At 39.2% G+C, this 19024-nt stretch overlaps 1 protein-coding gene across 1 annotated transcript in view; it reads right to left on the bottom strand.

Annotated features, from left to right (window-relative positions):
- The window catches only part of DEPTOR (DEP domain containing MTOR interacting protein), a 98005-nt gene that overhangs the window by 40350 nt on the left and 38631 nt on the right, over positions 1–19024 (bottom strand). The window contains exon 5 of the mRNA XM_067530828.1: positions 14934–15112. Coding sequence (XP_067386929.1) covers positions 14934–15112 — 179 coding nt within the window. The remainder of the gene's footprint in view (positions 1–14933; positions 15113–19024) is intronic.

Raw genomic sequence — 19024 nt, 5'->3', positions numbered from 1 at the left:
GGATCAATTACGTTGATCTGTCCATTACGTTAAGGGAAAGGAATCCTCATGCACTTTTGCTTTCCCCAGAGGAATCAGGCTCTTGGCTATCAAACTTATACCATTTCTGTTTTCTAACAGCATAAGCAGGAAACTTGTAATGGAGGAGGTCAACAACTCAGTGAGTAACAGCGAACAAATCAGTAGGAACAAAGTCACCTATCCAAGTAGGAACAAGCAAGCTGCAGTAGCCTTTGGAACTGTATTGTGCATATCACGCATTCACTCCAACCCACTGCAGGTCATCTTAGATTGAAGGGCATTTTGCTGACATGCCCCACCCTCTTTCAATGGTGTTTTGCAACACTGCAATTTGTCTTTGCTGATAAAAAAGGTGTCGTTTTTGCCTCTGGGTAACTAACGCAGATGAGCTATTTCAAGGTAAAAATAGAGTGAAGATAAGGCACTTTCATTTTAACACAAAGTAAACTCCAGACGGTCAGTCCCTGGAAAGGATATGTTTACTGTGTCTTCACAGTGTTTTTACCTCAGGATAGCTCATCTGTGCCTGATGAAAAATGGGGTTTTTTAGCACCAAAAACAAAGCCTTAGAGAAAACTAACACTAATACAAATAAACAGAAAAGTCATGCCCATCAGCCAAAATGCGATATTCCAAGTGCTGACTAAAGAACCACCCTGCTTTGCTCCTTGCTATTTATTTTTTGAACTGCCAGAAGCATTGTTTTAATGCTTTAGAAGAGCCAGTGCCACCCAGCTTTACTGTGCTTCATGTCAGTGCTGAATTTGTTGGCTCTCCAAGCCAACACTGCAAGCTCTTTCTTAAACTGAGGATTTTACATTTTGTAGGCAATTCAGTTCCTGGTGGTGAGATTCTAATTGCACCACTCATGAAGGTGTCCTGGTCTGCCGAGCTTTTTGGATACTTGTATTTTATAATAACAAAATAGAGTTTAGAAATTATCCCCATTTTTAAAATGAAGAACAGAGACAGTGAGATTTGGAATCTTGTCCATAATCACAGAAGGACCCACTGTCAGAGCCAACACTAAAATTCAAGAGTTCCTATTTCCCGGCCCCATTATCAGACCATTAAAACATTTCACAGAGCATTTCCAGCAGTATTGTATTATCATAGCAGAGTAATGTAACACAAACCCATAAAACTTCTCTTTCTGATAATCTCATAGACAATCTACTAAAGCTGAAGAAGACATGCTGTATTTATACAACATTCTAATGGAATTTTTATTCCAACTCTCATGGGACGGGGCCATCGTGAATACTTACAGGGAAATATGGATGCCAATTACCAAATATTTATAATTATTAATATAAATACAATAAATGATTTCTGGTTCAATTTTAATATTTTCTGCACTGTATACAATTCTTCTCAAGGAAATATATCCTCTCTATCTTGTTACTCTCTTTCTTTATTAGTACAACTGTTTTGACATTCTTAAGAAATCATGACTCCTGGATCATTAGAAAATCAAAACACATTTCTACTAGACATCACAAAGCAATCTAAAATTGTGAAGTGACAATTGCCCATGGCACTCCATAGCCTAATTTGCTTATATTAAGATATCTATGTGTGTCTGACAATAATAAAGGTTGTTTTGACTAATATAGTAAATAACCATGAGATAGAGGTTATAGACAGAATGGTCCCCACCCATTCCTTGTACACCTTCATTGTAGACAATGGAGTTATGCGAGGGATGAGTTTGATCTAATATGTGAATATAACTGGAAAGAACATAGTCAGAATGACGCTATTGCCATCTTATATAGAAACACAAAAAGAGATGCTTTGTCATCCGAACATTCTCCCCTCTCACATAAACAGAGTAAGTATAGAATTCTGAGTGCTCATTCAACAGTTACAAAATGTTTTCAAATTCTGAGTTATATCTACCTTAAAGATATAAATATTAGAGTGCCTGCTCTCAGCCTCAGGAAAAGTAAATAGTTGGCTCCTGGATATTGTGTTACTTAATATTCCTCACCAAAAATCAGTGTTAATGCCAAATTAAGGGGAGATTGAAAAATCAAGCTTTTCAAAAGGCAGGAAATTCCAAAAGTTAACAACGATCACTCAGTTCTAGGTCGTCCTTGTGTTTATGCTGTCAAATAAGGTATTTTTAAAAAAGTTATTATTGTGGGACACTGCTTATGTCCTACTTTAGTTAAAGTCGCATAATGGTTTCCATCTGAGTCACTCTACTTTGAGACTTCACCTTTAGGGCTGAAATTCTTCGTATTTGGTTTCTGTCCAAAGGTGACTTTATCTGGGGTGTCTGAGCAAAAATGGAGTGACCAGTTTTGAAAACAAAGAGAATGGGGGATAATTCAATTTTTTTTGGAATAACTGCAAAGATGAAATGGTTGTTTTGAAGTTTAGCACGGAAACAGCCTTCAAAAAAGAGCAGTGCATAGCCTTGTTCCTGAGGAATTTGGTTTGAACACGTTACAAGCATTTGAAAATTAAGTACTGGGAACGTACATTAGCTTGTTTTCTGCTAAGCATCTAATCTCAGGAGTCAAGTCACTCATCGCCTATTTTACCTAAATCAGCAGAGAGAAAGAAGGAAATAATCCTGAACAACTTGCACAGTCACAGACGGATGCATAGACTTGTTTAGCATGGCCTTTCTTAGGTGTAATTCAGTGGATGAGGTCGTTAACCTTCAAACTAACTCCGATGGGCATGCTATGAAACTAAGGAAAGCTCTACCAATGCTTGAGAAGAAAAGAAATAGTAAACGGGTGCTAATCAGTTAAAATATATATTTTATACAGGAGTAGAGCTAAGGCTGCATGTCGGCTTGCTTCCCCTCTTATTTACACCTGTTTTGCATGGGTGTAACTGCACTGACTTCGAAGGCATTACTCCTGATTTACATTAGTGTTAGTGTGAGGAAATTCAGGCCTCTTAAATCTGACATTTCCCAGTCTTTGAATTCTTAATACTGGAACTTTAGCAGTTTTTCTATGGCTCTATTTATACATTATTTGCCAAACAGTACAACAGATAAAATACAATACAAACTGCAATTTCCCAAACAACTTTACAAACACTTTCTAACACTTAAATACAATCTAGTGATCAGCAAGAGCCACAAACAAGTCGCTCAGATTTGCAGTGAGAGGGAAACACAGCAGGAGTACAAATATTATTAACTGGAGAAAATTATACAAAATGTGAAAAACTATTTAAAAAAATTAGGTGACTCATGCTTTAAAAACCAGGTAGTTTTCACAACCATCTTCTTGCACTCTAACCCACAACTTCAATCCCACATGATTTTAGTGCTGATATCTCATCCACAACCACAACGTGATGATTAATGCTTTCTGCCACTTGAAAGCTGTGATCCCCCTGGGACAGATTCACTGGTACACTCCAGCTGCTTTGTACCTCCACCATGACAAGCAGCCATAAACTCAGTTTAACTACCAGTTAAAATGGGTTTCTGGCTATTTTGTGTCACTGGAGCAGAGGAAAGGAACCAGAGTGTCCAGGTGAGTATGCTTGCTAGCAGTTCTCAAGTCAATAGCTAGACTGTAAGTGGCAAAAGGTTAGCAAACTGTCTGGGATTTTAAGACCTGATGTCTCATGTCTTTTTACAGCTGGAAATAAATGCTTTGCTCCTCTCCGAAGAGGAGAAATGCTGCTTTCCAGTAGTACACCAAATGCAAGTCTAACCTTTTTGCTGGATAAGACAGATTGCCCGATTCACCATTATGTTACATTGATATAAAACAGGAGTAACTCCACTGGTTATGACAGTGTCATACTGGTGTAAAACTAGAGTAAGGACCACAGATCTTTAACTGTCACTAGGCCCTCCAAGAAGTAATATTTTTAGCAATAATCCAAGACTTAATATAGCAAGTCCCAGGCCTTAATGTAATGTTTTGATCTTTGAAACAACAGGACATTGCCCTGAAGTTTACACTCTAAAGACACAGCAGGTAAAATACAAAAGAAATACATGAGGAGCAGCACATCCTAACTGGAATGCCTCGCAGCATAGGTGGTCTTTAGAAATTACCTGAAGGAAGACAGGGAAGGAATTGGTGTATATGAGTGGGATGTACCTCTTTCTCTGGCTGAACTGTTTTCTAACCTGGCTTTTCCACACCTCTCCTATCAAATGTTTGGATCAACGCTGATTTCTTTTTGATTCTTCACTTTTGCACACTCCCCCCCAAGAAGAACTAGTGTTTAAAAAAGCAGACAATAAGGCAACATTAGTGTGACAGTCTGTATCCCTTTTTACAAAATTATAATTGATTTTGTACAAAGTATGCCTTGTGGGGTAACATTTGAAAATGCATAATTTGCTGATCGTTACTGTCCGGTAAAATGTGTGTGGCAACATTGTATGTAAAGTTATAAGATTCTATTTTATAACATTCTTGAGACATATGCCAAGTTTAGAAAAGGAGGCACCCACAGGTTTCTCAAAGACAAAAAGAAAACTGATGCCTCAGCCAGGTCTCAACAAAATCAAAGGGACGACTATCTGGTTAAGTGCCCATTCTTTGGCAGGAAAAAGGGTGTGAGCAAGAAATTTATATCTTGGCAAAGAAACAGCTGGAAGTTCCCATCGCACAGATTTTCTGTCTCCTGAAGCCCAGCCGGAGATGATTCTCAAAGAGGAGGAAAAGATAAAAAAAATGGGCAACAGATGCCCCAAACTGTGTCTCCCTTCATCCTTACTCAGGACATCAACAACACCTGAAGGCCAAGGAAACTAACACTGACTGGGAGAGGGGCCCTGGCTGAAAGGATTCCAGCTAAAGCATGTGGGGAGGAAATCTTTGCTTTGAATTCATTTAGCTTGTTAAGTTAGGTATTAGGTGTGTTTTACCTTTTATTTACTTGTAACCAATTATGACTTTTATGTTTCATTACTTGTAGTCACTTAAAATCTATCTTTCTGTAGTTAATAAACTTGTTTTGTTGTTTTATTTAAACCAGTGTGTGTTTGGATTGAAGTGTTTGGGAAACTTCTTTTGGGATAACAAGATTTGTGCCTATCATTTTCTATTAATGAAATGACAAACTTCATGTGAGCTTGTACTGTCCAGGATGGCACTGGGCAGTACAAGATGCAATTGCTGGGGGGAACGTTTGGGACTGGGGGTCTGCTGGTGTTATCCTGCAACGTAATTCATGAGTGGCTGGCTGTAGCACTCATACTATATATCTGGGAGCAATTTACATGCTGGAGGCTGTGTGTGAACAGACCAGGAGTGGTTGCTCTCACAGCGAAGCAGTGTAAGAGGCACCCCAGGTTGGTGAATTGAGGGAACACAGCTGCCCATCAGTCCAGATTGTACTTTGGGTAATGTCACAATTATAAAATAATGTTGCCTTTTAACTGCCTTTCTTGGAGGAGAATACACAGCTTTTTGAGGCTGCCTCCTCTTACTCCTTTGGCCTTTTGCCAGCTCCGTTTCTGAGTCTTAGAGACAGAAAACAGTGCGGGTCAATTTGTTGAAAATGTGTGCACACTTTCGCATGCGGCACTGGCAGGGTGAGCCTGCAGACTTTAAAAACAAAATTAGGCCTTGCTCTGTAGTTACGTAGTGTTGACAATACATGCAATCACAGCCTTGATATCTCACACCCTCCACTGCAGAATACAGCCATTGGGACTCCGCAAATTCCATTTCTCCTTTGTCCAATCCTGCTGCTTTTCACAAATGCAAACACTACATGAGGAGAATAAATGGCACTGTATTTTTCATTGGACTGTGTTTTTCCCATTCCTCTCAAAGGCTTTCTGTTTTTCTACAGCTAATCTAGCATCTACAAATATGTTTTAATAATGGTACCTATTTAGATTAGTTTCTTATTACACATTGATGAGTCACACCTGATTGGAGCTCTCTAAATCTAAGGAAGAGTCTAATTTGCCCACCTTTCAATAAGCATAATAGGTCCTTGATTCTCCCTACTGTATAAACCTGATATGTGTATCTCTAGCCTTATGAATGTGTATAATTATTTGAACGGCAGATAAAACCATCTGGGCACATACTCCAATAGATGTTTAAACTCTTGCTACAATATAAACCAATATGGCATTGCTTCCACATTCATACTATAAAGACTTCACTTTCCATGTGCAGTACATGTAATGTTGAACTGTTAGTTTCAGACTGTCTCATATAAACAAGGAGACCGACATCCTCAGTGTAAAACAACTGAACTGTTCCAAATTAAACTATCTGATGATGTGTTCCTGTATACACACACACACACACACCACTTGTAGATAAGGAAAAAAAGTTGTGATGTAATGAGAGACCCACATTTCATACATCGTGTTTATGAAATATGACATTTTTAAGCAGTATAAGAAAAACTTAAGCAACTGGATTCCAATATATAGGACTCTAAAGTCAACGGTGCCTTAATTATCTCATATTAAGTATCCTGTACTGATTGTTCACTGTTTCAATACTGTACTTCAGGTGATTTAAAGCATGTAAGCAGATTAAAGTTTGCAACTGTAGTATCTTTCTCTGAAAGTGTAAGCATGTTTTCAAAGGCAGTGGATTTTATCTAGAATATAAAGTAATGCCAGCACTGCAGTGCACACAGTTCAGTATTCTGTTCAGTGAATCATTACAGTCTGCCTATGTGCATGTTTAGTCTGTAACAAAGCAAGTTTACAGAACACAGCTAACTGCTTTTCTTTGCTTCTAAATAAAGCATGCAAATTACAGAGTTTGTGGGTAGGGGATAGGAGAAGATGAAAAAGGCCTATCTTGTCATTTTATGCTGCACCTGTGAACAATTGAAACTTTTGTCAGAAAAATAGAACAACGAAGATAATTTGGAAACAAGTCTTCCTGCTTTATTTATATAGCCCCATAGATGTGCACGGTGCTTCATGAAACAAATAAAGACAAATTCACTGCCCACAAGAACAACACTAGAAGGAGTGAGATAACACAGGGAGGGAATGGTAAAGGGGAAGGATGAAAGTGAGGACAGTAAGATTACATGATCATATGGGAGGCTCTCACTCCTTACCCATTTTAAGAGTAAAAACTTGGAAGAACTTGAACTGATAGCAGAAAGGTTTTGGTTTTTTTTAAAAAAAACCTGATGTAAAGTAAAAAAAAGTGGGCTGCAAATTTAGCATAATTAATTAAATTGGGTGAAATCTGTATTTGAATTCCTCTAGGGACAATTAGCATGGAATGTTGTGTTTAAAACAAAATAAAATCAAACCCGCTGGAGAACAGACCACTATGGACATCAACTTTAATTTGGTCATGTTTATACTAAAATCAGATATAGCACTGGTGATCTCTAAGACTTCTTTAAGGTGCTGAATGGAGGGTTGTGTCACTGAGATAAAGCCAGATATCACCTGCAAGGGACATTTATGGTCTTTAGCATAAAAGCTGATGGCCTGAATACCTGGAGAATTTCTGACAGCTATTACAAGAGACTCAAGGATTAAAACAAACAGATGAGGTGATAAAGCACATTATTGTGTCACCCTTCAAAGGAAAGATTAGCCCCTTTTGCAAGCAGGAAAAAACAGAATCAGATCATAAAGGTTTTTTATTTTTCTTCTACTTTCAGGTTTGTACAGAACCTTTAATCAGATCAGGTTTATTTGTGAATACTTAAAACACCATTATACTTTGCTGCTTAATATTGCTTTCCTTTGCGTAACAAAAGTTTCTTGTTACACAATGCTACCATATTTCTGCTTGCAAAAGGTGGAGGAAAATTACACATTTTAATGTGTTCTTGCAATGTAAAGGCTGATAGCAGAAGTCAATATTTACTGTACAGTCCCAGCGAATGTTGTTTTCATTCACAAGAACAGTGTGCAGTGGAAGTTACCTGACAATAGACAAAATCTTGAGAGGTGCTGAACTCCCCCATCTGCTATAAACTAATAGGATCCGCATGTGCTCAGTGCCTCTTAAGATTTGGCCCAGTGCAATCAACTCGATTATACATTTTAAATTATAAAATGTATTCAGATTTAAACAATCATTTTATAATACAACAAAACCCCACCAGCATTAAACTCATTATTTGAACAGGAACACTGCCAGCTACCTTCAAAAGAGATTCTTTCTGTTCCTGCAACTTTCAGGGAACCAAATGCTGAGCTTTCTCCAAAACTCTATCAAACAGATGTCTTAGTGCTGATGAAAAGTAACAGGTGGCAAGCTCTGGATTCTAAAGACTTGTTTATCAACAAAACAAGTACAGCATAGTCAGCAATAATGCAAGCTTCTTCAGAACGCACCACCTCTGTTCTAGACTGTTTCCCTCCAGGCCATAGGGGATAGTTCAGTGGTAAAATGAATCTCAGAGTAGAGATACCAATGAGAGCCAATTGTGATGTGAACACTTTCCCACAGGAAATGGACTGTTTCATCATGGCCTCCAATCATCCTTCAGATGCTAATATTTCGCAGCTAGTGACCTGGTTCAAATTCAAACTGATAATCTAAAGGGGGAAAGGGACTAGTAATGGAAGACAGAACATAAGTCATCCATTTTCTTACTCTGGTTTCTAAACTATGACATAGTTCTACAAAAGAGTTGGGAGAAGCCTTTTAACTTCAGATGTACTATCTTCTTTAATGATTTGGAAGAAATCACAAGCAGCATGATAATGAAACTCACAGAAGATACTAAATTGAGAGGAGTTAACGCCATTCATAATAGAGGAAAAATACAAAGGAACCTAGAGAGATGAAAAACATGGGGAGAAAATAACAAAATGAGATTTAGTCTGGAAAAAAATCAGGAATATAACATTATAAATATAATATAGTAACATGTAAGGATATTCTGGGCCGTGTTCTGCGCTGCCCTGCACTGGCCGTAGCGATTCACACCAGAGCAAAATATGTGAAAAGAGGATATAAAATGACACCAAATCAGGACAGCATTTTATATCCACTTTGCACTCCAGTCAGTGACTACACACAAGGTGCAGGGCACCAGACAATCAGACCCGATGAATCTGGGAGAAAATAATTCAAAATACATGCATGCAAATGTAAGAAACAGCGTGGTAAGCAAAGCAAGAACACTGAAAGAGAGACAGTAATCTGGCATAGAAACAAGAGATTGAATGTTGCTTCCTAGGTATTGCATTTCTTGCAAGCTGGAACTGGATACAAGCACAAGCTGCACTCCCTACAATGAAGTAAAATCAATATGTATCTAAATTTGGTGAGAATTTTTAAAGCATTTAAATATAAACTATTTTAAGCCACTGCCATAGAACATATGGAACTACTGCCTGGCAAACACAGGTGGTGTCATAGGAGAGGACTTCCCTCTTCAATATGAACCACATCTAAAAGGGAAAGCGCTTAACAGTTTGAGATCCCTTGATCTTGATCTGATCCCAGACCTTGAACCTGACTGAGTGACTGCAAGCCTGCAGATCTGCATACCGTCCTGCAACTCCGTATTCATGGGGCTCTGGGTGAAAGAGGAACACTCACATGACACTCTTTGCAGTATCAACCCCATTTATTCTCCTCGCCTAACCATGTAGCATGAATTTATATTATACAGGCCAGACAAACTACTACTATGATGATCTTGATGTTAGCAAATTAAGGGCCAAATCCTGCTTCAGCAAGTCTTGTACAGGAAGCAGGAATGCTGCCTAGTATGTCCTGTGGTCCTGGAGGAATGAGCCTTGGGGCTCACATTGATGCACTCTGTAATGGAACAGGTCACGTGTCCAGCTAGTGTGTGCTGCGAGCTGGAAAACCATGATATGTCAGCTGGTGAGGTAGCCACTCCCACTCCTTAGAGACCTGTGGGTCATTCTGCAGCCCCCGGCTGAGTGAGGTCTGGGTGGGTATGGCTGACATGCATTCCCACACCCTCAAGTGACATAGATTAGAGCAAGGGTTCCCAAACCGTGGGCCGCAGCCACGACATAGTCCCGGGTGGCCCACCAGCATGGATGGAGTTTTGAGGGGATGAGCGGCAACACCAGGTATTGTCAGGTGTTGCCAGTTTCCCTACCTGGGCTGGGTAACAGGAAGGCGGGCGGGAGAGCAGCTCCTGACACCGCACAACACAGCCCACATGGGGAAACTGACCTGGATGCTCAGAATGCCAGTTGTTGTTGCCCACCCCCTCCCCCCCGAAACTTCACCCATGATGGCTGACTGCCTGGAACTCTGCTGTGGCCCACCTCTGATCAGTTTCCCCATTGGGCTGGGTAATGGCTACCACGCCCTCCAGGCTCCGGTAGGTGTAGTCCTCAGTGCCTGCGAACCAACGGCTGCTGATGGCCACAGTGACCGTATAGGACAGCACGGCCCGGCCTGGCGCCCACACACCCACAAAGAGAGGAGCTGCCCCCACTGTACCAACTAGGGGCTGAATGCATGGCTGGGCCCCGCATCAGCAGCACCCCGTCACACATGGTCCTTCCCTGCACCCTGAGCTACACCTCTCCTGGCACACAGCCCCTAGCTACCCCCTGCCTGCACCCTCAGCTGGCTGACAGGCTGAAAATTGAAGATGAGATCAGATTGAGCCTCATTAACATATGTCTCCAGCTGGAAAAACTGTGCAAAGACATCCTATGCCGGCACATCCATCCTGTTAAGAAGACTCCTGGTCTGTAAGTTATTTTATATTTTTATTGACAATATTTGATTCTTTTCTAATTAATAGAGAATAGGGTCGGGTCTTTACTTACACAGCACAGAAATTCAGATTTTACATTAAAGAAAAATTGAAAACACACTATAGTGTTCAAAGTTGGAGAACTATTTTGTTTTAAAACCAAATAAGAACACAATGTGTTTTTAACAATTTTGTTAACATTGTTGTGTTGCTTATTGTTCAGTTTTATGCAAAATTGTGTTTTCCATGTTTGAGCACCACATTTTGCTCTCAACATTTTTTTTAAAAGTGTAGCTTAATTAAAACTGTTTGGTTTCAAAGACCTTGAAGCATTTCTCTGAGTGCATATTGCTTGGGATTTCTATCATTACAATTGTTTACATTAAAGCTAAAAGGAGACACATACGTTAGTTATTTAACTGTTAGAGTTTATATGTAATAATTAAAATTAATAAATTTCCTCAAGAAGTGTTAATAGTGGGCAGCCGTGCCTATTGCAGCTGTCCAGGTGGGTTCAGGGAAAAAGTTTGGGAACCCCTGGATTAGAGCAGCCTGGGGACTGCTCTAACCTACTGCAGACCTGGGCAAACAGAGAGCTGTACCTAGCTCCCTCACCACTCCTCTCACCCTCAGCCCTCCACTGCACTGAGCAAATCTGTCCCAGTGGTTCTAAGTCTAGATAAAATATGACAGATCCCCTGTGTGTAAAAAAACTCATGTCTGAACAATAAAGCATTCAATATGTCTAGACGTCTTAAGAAGTGGAATTTTATACAGCTGCAAAATTTGTCCTGTGCTCTTTTAGTTTTCTGAATGCACAACCATGCTTATCATTCCTTTATAGAATCTTTGCTCCAATCATCTGACTAATGTAATCAGCGGTTGCAAAGGCAGACTAAATACAGGTAATTGTCTGTGACAACTCAAGCATTAAGAGATGTGCTGGGTTTCCTACCCTAATACACAAAGGGACAAATTTTCAGGCTATGACCTGTATTAGGGTATGCAATGTTTGGGAATCATGACTTGCACACAAAAAGTAGTAGAATACTCACATGAAACGACATTAGCTTATACAAATCCATTAGACATTAACAAGGCATTTGCACATTCAGTCATAATGTATTGTAAAGTTGTGCATGCACAAAGGGAAATCAGCTGAAGTCCTTCTGAAAATTTACCCCAAGTTGTCTACCCACTGTATATAGTACAATACTTCTGAAGTCAAAATGTTTCACCTTTTTACGACATTTGCATAATGCCTTTTAAGCCTCTGGTTTTCCTTTTTAAATAAAGCATAGTTAATGGCTTTTTGTGTGAAATCGGGTTTGAGAGTGACTGATTAAAGTGAAGACAAACAAGACAGGAAATTGTGCTCAGAATAGAAGAAGAGTCAACTACTGCCTCAGCTACAAAATATTTTTCGAAGTAACTAAAATTAGAACAGGTATCAATACATAAACCAGAACTATTTAGTAGAGGGAAAATTACTATTAATTTGGTACCTTGATAAAGGCTAGTTCTATCATACTTAGGACTGCAGAAGAAATATAAATAATTTTAAAAAAAAGGAAAATAGAAGAGCAAGGGGTATTTTATTCTGCTTCATCCATATTCAACAATATTGTTCGCTAGAGGTCTCCTTTAGAGCAAGAAAGAATTTTATTCTCCATTCCTATTCAGTCCATGTCCTATCTGCTTGTACTGCCAACAAGGATGCTAATTAGTGTCAAGTAAACCTTTATAGATGATGACATAAAAAGCACAAGGAACATAGTTTGGTGTTCAGATTCCAGAAAGAACTCATTATGCTGGCAGTGGGGAAAAATACTGTTTTTATTGGTAAATTAAGTGCATTTGACTTAGAATTCAGTAAGGGGGAACAGACAGAATTCCACATACCCACTGCTACAGTTTGAGTCTAAAATTCTGTAAAGAAAAGTTTTCAGTTCTAGTTCTGTTATTTAAGAAAAACTAAACTGCAAAGACTTAGTAAGTCTATAGATACATCCACTTGCTACAACTAAATCCATAATCATTCCATATTAATCTTTCACCAAATAATTTCTAGCCCTATCCAAACAAACAGTTTAAGTGAAACCTGTAGGACAGAATACCCTTATAAAACTATCTTCTGTTCTAAAAGACTGCCCAAAGTATTGCCAAATACAGTGGTAAGTCCCAAAGCCCTTATTCAGTTTTAATTCCACCGTTATGCAAGCAAAATCTCTATGAAGTTAATCGAATTTATCTTTGTCAAATAAAGGTAAATAAGGATCTCAGTGTTTCACTTACAGTGGATACAATTCTGCTCTAGCTTTCTGAGATGACCATCCCAGTTCAGCAACCTATTTTAATTGCCCTGGAGCAATCACTTAAAGGTTCATGTGTTTCAAAACTGAATCAACAGACTTGCTACTAATTGTGTTCTTGGCACTCTTTAGCTTGCTGGAGACAGGTGGACCAAGTGTAAGAATAGGAACAGAACAGACGGGTATGGAGGAACTCACAGAATCCCCAGGAGAAATCCTAGTTGACTGGGCCAAAAATTTTTATCCAGGCAGTATACACCAATAGATGCAGCAAACTACTCCTTTTCTATCCTGGCTGGTGTGGAAAAGGAAACTCCTTCAAACATTACCTCTCTCCCATTACAAGTACTTAGTGCCCGAGGGGCACTCAGTGAGAGTAGGACCTGAACCTTCCAACCATACCGTGAACAGTCCCTTACAAGGGTGCAAGAGAGGATCTTTATGCATTCACACAGGGCTGACCAAAGTGACCTTTGGTTATTCTTTTCACTCTGTTAATGAGAACAATGCCTGATTTGCAATAAAATTATCACATCCTGATTTTCTTTCCTCTGCACACATTTCAATAGCAGAGTGAATCAGATTTTTTTTTTTAAATCAGCTTGTCTTGTCTACATATAGAAACACTTGGAGTAAAAATACAAATGAAATCACTGCTGCTGTAGAGAAGAGGAGGAAATATTTTCATTTTGCACTAAATCCTAAACAGTTGGCACTCTATAAATCATACACTGGCACCAAGAGTAATTATAGAATTTGAAGCTGCTTCTGATAAACATTCAAAGTAAAGACAAACTTAGCATTTGATTAAAGTAACAGAGAAACTGTTGGAGGTATTTTATAACACAATGCCCTTTTTGCAGTTTTTCTTCTTTGAGAATATAGGTATTGTCATAGAACAACAGAAGACAATCCATCTAATCTGGTACCCTGCTTCCTGCAGCTACCTATTATTGTTACATTTGTATTGTATGCTAATCTATATAGGTTTTACGCCACGCTCATCATCATAGCATCTGAGTGTCTTCCAGTAGAGCATTAAGTAACATAACTAATACCTGTCATGTATCTGTTCTCTCATTCTCTCTCCAGGGGAAAATGTGTGTACAGCGACGTGGTCTAGAGTTATTTTTTTAACATGTACATACACATGTTAATATATAATTACATTAGAGAAAGTAAGGTTGAAGAGATTCACCTTGCACTTCGAATAGGAGGTGGTGCAGTTTGTGATGGTCGTAAGTTCCTGAGGGAGTTCATTCCATGGTCTTGGGCTGGCCCCTAAGAAAGCTCTGTCTCCTTCATAGGTGAGCTTTACCTTTATTGTAGCAAGTTATACTATGCCAGTGACACTCATGGGCCCCATTCCACGGGGCACGAAACAGATACTACATCCCTTCTTCAAAGACCTTACAGTGCAGGACTAAATGTAATAGTGTTTCAGTTGAAAGTAATTTCCCCATCCTTTTCCAAACATACCAGGCCAATTGTGCAATACGATAGGGATGGGGACAATCTTTTCTGACACCAGATTATGATCTGCTTATGTCCTGAAGCCTGAGGATTTATAAAGCTTGTAATTTTTATTCTAGCTAGTGTAACTCTCCTTATTTATGGCTCTAATCCTTTGACTCTTACTAAACTATTTACCTCAATTATATCCTTCAGCAATGAATTCCACTGTTTAATTATTCACCACAAAAAAAGTTGCCTTTTATTCTTTACATATTTGTTACTAGTAACGCAAACCCAAATTCTAGTGGTTTTGAGTGCTTTTAAAAATTCTACCCTTTATTAAAAAGTAATTATACAGCCATCTATCATTTAGAAATGAGTTAGAATTGGAAATGTTTTAGGACTGAACAGCATGATCTGCAACCTCTTTACATGATCCTGCATGGAAAAAATATTGTAAAGAGCGTAGCTTTTGCTACCAGACAGTAAATTCCTCACCGTGCTGTATAATTCCATGCTCCAACAGTCTACAGCCAAGTTGTTCTGCCTCAGTTCTTGTTGTGACTTCTCCTTCCTGGATCAGCCACTCAAGAAACTCGGACGCCACAAAGGTCCGTTCATACTTGACTCCCTCCTCTTCCCTGGCTTGTAAAAGTGTGTTCTCAGAATTCATCAGCCTGCCACAGAAGAAAAAAAAAATTATGGGGAAAGCAGTTCTTCAGAAGGCAGTTCCTGATCCATGTTTAGTAGATGTCATTAGTACTAAGCAAACAGATGCAACTTTTAATTGTCCAACACAGTTCTTAATTATAAACTAGCATGTGGAAAGCTAAAAATAAACAAGAACATTCTCAGGCTAATCATGTAAAACTAGGAATTGCAATTTAGAAAGCCAAAGGGGCTATTAAAAGATGTCTAAGGAGTCTTGAAAGGATTATTGTGAAATATACTTCCAAAAAGATAACTGTCCCAGTGTTTTGGATAGACGTTAGAAAACTGAAAATACTTTCCTTAGCAATACTTGCCTTTGCTACTTGACTAAGTTGTGTGATCTTATGAAGTTGAATTAAGGACAGCTGTCTTTCTGTTATGTCCTCCTTTGTTTATTAGCATTGTCAAGAACATTTGAGGAACTTGTGTACTAAGGTATATTAATTACCCTGTGTTCTCTCTGTGAGCTGGCTACTTTGCTTGAAAGAAGTTGAGGTTTGTTGTTCCTCTATTTTTAAATAACTTGCTACTTGTTATTACTGCAAGCACAGTAGTGCCTGGATGCCCCAAACCAAGATCGTACTGGACACTATAACAATACATAAAAGAGAGTCCCTACCTTCTAAAGCTTACAGTCTAAACAGTATTGGTTACAAAGTGATGAGAGTTTTGTAACAAAACAAAAAGATGGTAATCAGAATCCAGAAGATGTTTCCCATATGAGTATGATCATTTTAAATGGAGGCCAATGTATTTTTATATCAAAACAAAACACGTGTACCCACAGATTCAGATGTTGTGTTTTCCCCCGTTTGAACAAATCAAGTTAATTCCATTTTCATGACTGTCAGACCCTATAGGAAATGTTTTCTGTTTTACATTACTAAAAAGTCTCAATCCAAAATGTATTTGTAAATGAACTTATGACAGGTAAGAACAAATTTAAGCCCTGTCTAAAATGCCATGCAAAGTGCACTGGAAAAATCAATAACTTTGTTTATTAACAAAGGTGAAAAGGAGACAGTGGCTGATCAAAACTTAATTTCATCACTCCACCACTGTGCCTCGGTGTTCACCTAAAAGTATTGAGCAATTCAGCACTTGGTCTTTTAAGGTATGTCCATACTGTAATAAAGACCCCCACAGCTGCAGCTGGCCTAGGTCAGCTGACTCGGGCTCATGGGGATCAGGTTGTGGGGCAAAAAATTGCAGCGTAGATGCTTAGGCTCAGACGGGAACTCCACAATAGAAGTGGGTCTCAGAGCACGAATGTCTACATGGCAAAAATGTCTACATGACTTGGTGTGCTGCGCTGTAGACCTCAGGAACCCTTTACAAAATTCCCTATACCTTTCTATACAACTGCATAGTAAGTTGGGAAGGAAGGATGGGCTAGTGATTAGGGTGGTAGCCATGATATTGGGTTCAATTCCCTGCTCTCCCACAGACTTCCCGTGAATTTGGGCAAGTCACTTAGACCCAGATTCTCTAAGATATGCACCTAACTTTAATTGAAATTAATGAGAGTTAAGCACCTAATAATTTTGAGGATCTGAACCTTAGTCTCTCTGTGCCTTAGATCCCCATGTATAACAAGGGGATAACAGCACTTCATTCATCCTTAGATCTGTTTTTGCAGGTCTGCACTGCAGCATGGACTGCCTGTTACTACATGATCTTTAAGAGGACTTGTGGCCTGATTTTCAAGGGCCATGCTAAATGTGTGCAACTCAGGATCAGTATAACAATTCCTCCGCCCCCCAAATCAATCTAAAACCAGTCAAGTGAAGATGTTACAACACAATTATCCTGGAACCACTTACGCTTTTTGTCCTTCTGATCAAGAATCAGAATGTGGCACAAACATCCATGAGCTTACTTTTAAATTGCTAAAGCATCTACAGCTCATCTCAGCAGAAGAAATGGAGTAACTGTCCTTCTTGTTTTGTAAGTTCTGTGTCTTTGTAACCCATGAAGAATGGAAATCTGCATACAATGACCACCTGTCTTTTCCACTGGCTTCTTGCATGCATGAATTCCAACTGCAATTACCAGGGATCATTTTCAAATGTTTTATGACATGAAGTGAAACCCACAGAAGATCTTTTAAAACAAAACACTTCAATTTCTAGCTAATCTGAAGGGGCACAAACATACATTAGATATATATTGATGTCACAGATTTTATATTCTCTCCAAATAACTAGGTCTAAATTGGTAAACAAGCTTAGCTCTCATATGATGTGGAAGATATCACTATAGATGCATAAGAACACTTGTGTTGGAAGGGCATTATACATATGTATTAACATCACCTCGTTTGGGGAGAAGTTTAGAATTCATTAATGGGGGAAACAGAAAGTGATATTGTAGGAACATGGGGAGGAGGCTAATTAAAAAACTACAATGGTTTAAGCAGTTGGTCAGATAGACCCTGATCCTCCTATGCCAAGTCTAAAGAATTTATCCCTACTGACTTGAATGGGAGCTAGCTGGAATCCTTAATCAGTTGTCCAGGCTACCACTCGGCCGAGCAGTAGGTCAGACCTGTGTCAAACTACATGATCACAGTTGTGAACTGGTGGCAGGTAAAGTGAACTGTTCCGTTACATTTTCTTGTGCCCCTGCCAAATCCTTGAGCTGAATAAGAATTGACGTAAGAAAACTCAGCTGAATTCAGGGACACACCCAAAACTGATGCAACATTACGGGGTGCAATCCAGACCAATGACAGGCTGTGTCAGCACCGGCCCTGTTATCCTGGGGTGCCCTGCAAGGCCTGGCTGCTGCAGCGCCGAACTTGGATCGCTCACAAACAGCCACCAGGATGCAGGTGCCCCTGAGTATCTGTGTGTAACTGGCTTACCCTCTGGCTTTTACCAGCCTTGGTTACTTCTGCAGTGACCCCAACACATTCTCAATCCTGGATTTTTCCCCAACAATGTATGTTCTGTACTGTCTAACTCTCTCCTGGACAGTCAGATATTAGGTCCATTGCTTCTTTAAGAGAACAATACACAACAACTTGCCACCTTAAATAGAATTACCCAGACCATTTAACTTAAACCCATGGGATGAGTTTCAATTAAAGAATGAAACAAGTTTATTTAACTACAAAGAGATGGGTTTTAAATAAGTATAAGTAACGAGGCATAAAAATGAGAAATGATTACAAGAAAAATAAAGATAAAACGCTTTCTAGTGACTAACTTAACAAACTATATTTGATTCAAAATAAACTCCCTATCACATCCTTCTAATAGCATTACTAACCAAAATCTTCAGGTCAGGACACCTCCCCGAAGTTTCTTTTGCCTTCTTAGGTGCAAGGAGGGAGATAGACAGTGAGAGAGAGAACTTGGTGTTTGTCCCTCACTTTGATAGCTCAGTCCCACTCCTAAAATTCTTTTCACTTGAGACCAAGAAGACATGGAGACTGGTGGGAGGCTGGCAACAGAATTGCTAAGTTATTTGCTAAGATGCAGATCTGTTTGTTCCTGCCCCTTTTCCTTGCCAAAGAATGGTCATTTGCTAGCTGATGGTCCATCAGTTTTGATGACCCCTGTTGATGTGTGATCTTGTCCTTTGACTTTGAGAAGCAGGTTTACCCACTCCCCAGACCTGTCTGGTAAACGCACTTCCGTCATGATTTCAGCTTATGCTCATAACTTCAGATAATGTTGTTACATACATTTTACCATCTGGATGGCAATATCATAACTGATAAAGGGAAGCAACTGAAGAAGTGGATTGAGCACTATGGAATTATATACTCATGGGAGTCTGTAGTAGACCAACATGTGCTAGACAAATTGCCTAGGTTTGAAGTTATGACTGGCTTAAATCAGGCTCTGTACCAGATGACTGGTGGATAGCTA

Source organism: Emydura macquarii, unplaced genomic scaffold (genome assembly GCF_026122565.2).
Source record: "Emydura macquarii macquarii isolate MOO-44397 ecotype Brisbane River unplaced genomic scaffold, CSIRO-AGI_Emac_v2 contig_369, whole genome shotgun sequence".
Lineage (NCBI taxonomy): Eukaryota > Metazoa > Chordata > Testudines > Chelidae > Emydura > Emydura macquarii.
The sequence above is the reverse complement of the archived record's forward strand: the minus strand, read 5'-3'. Positions and strand labels throughout refer to the sequence as shown.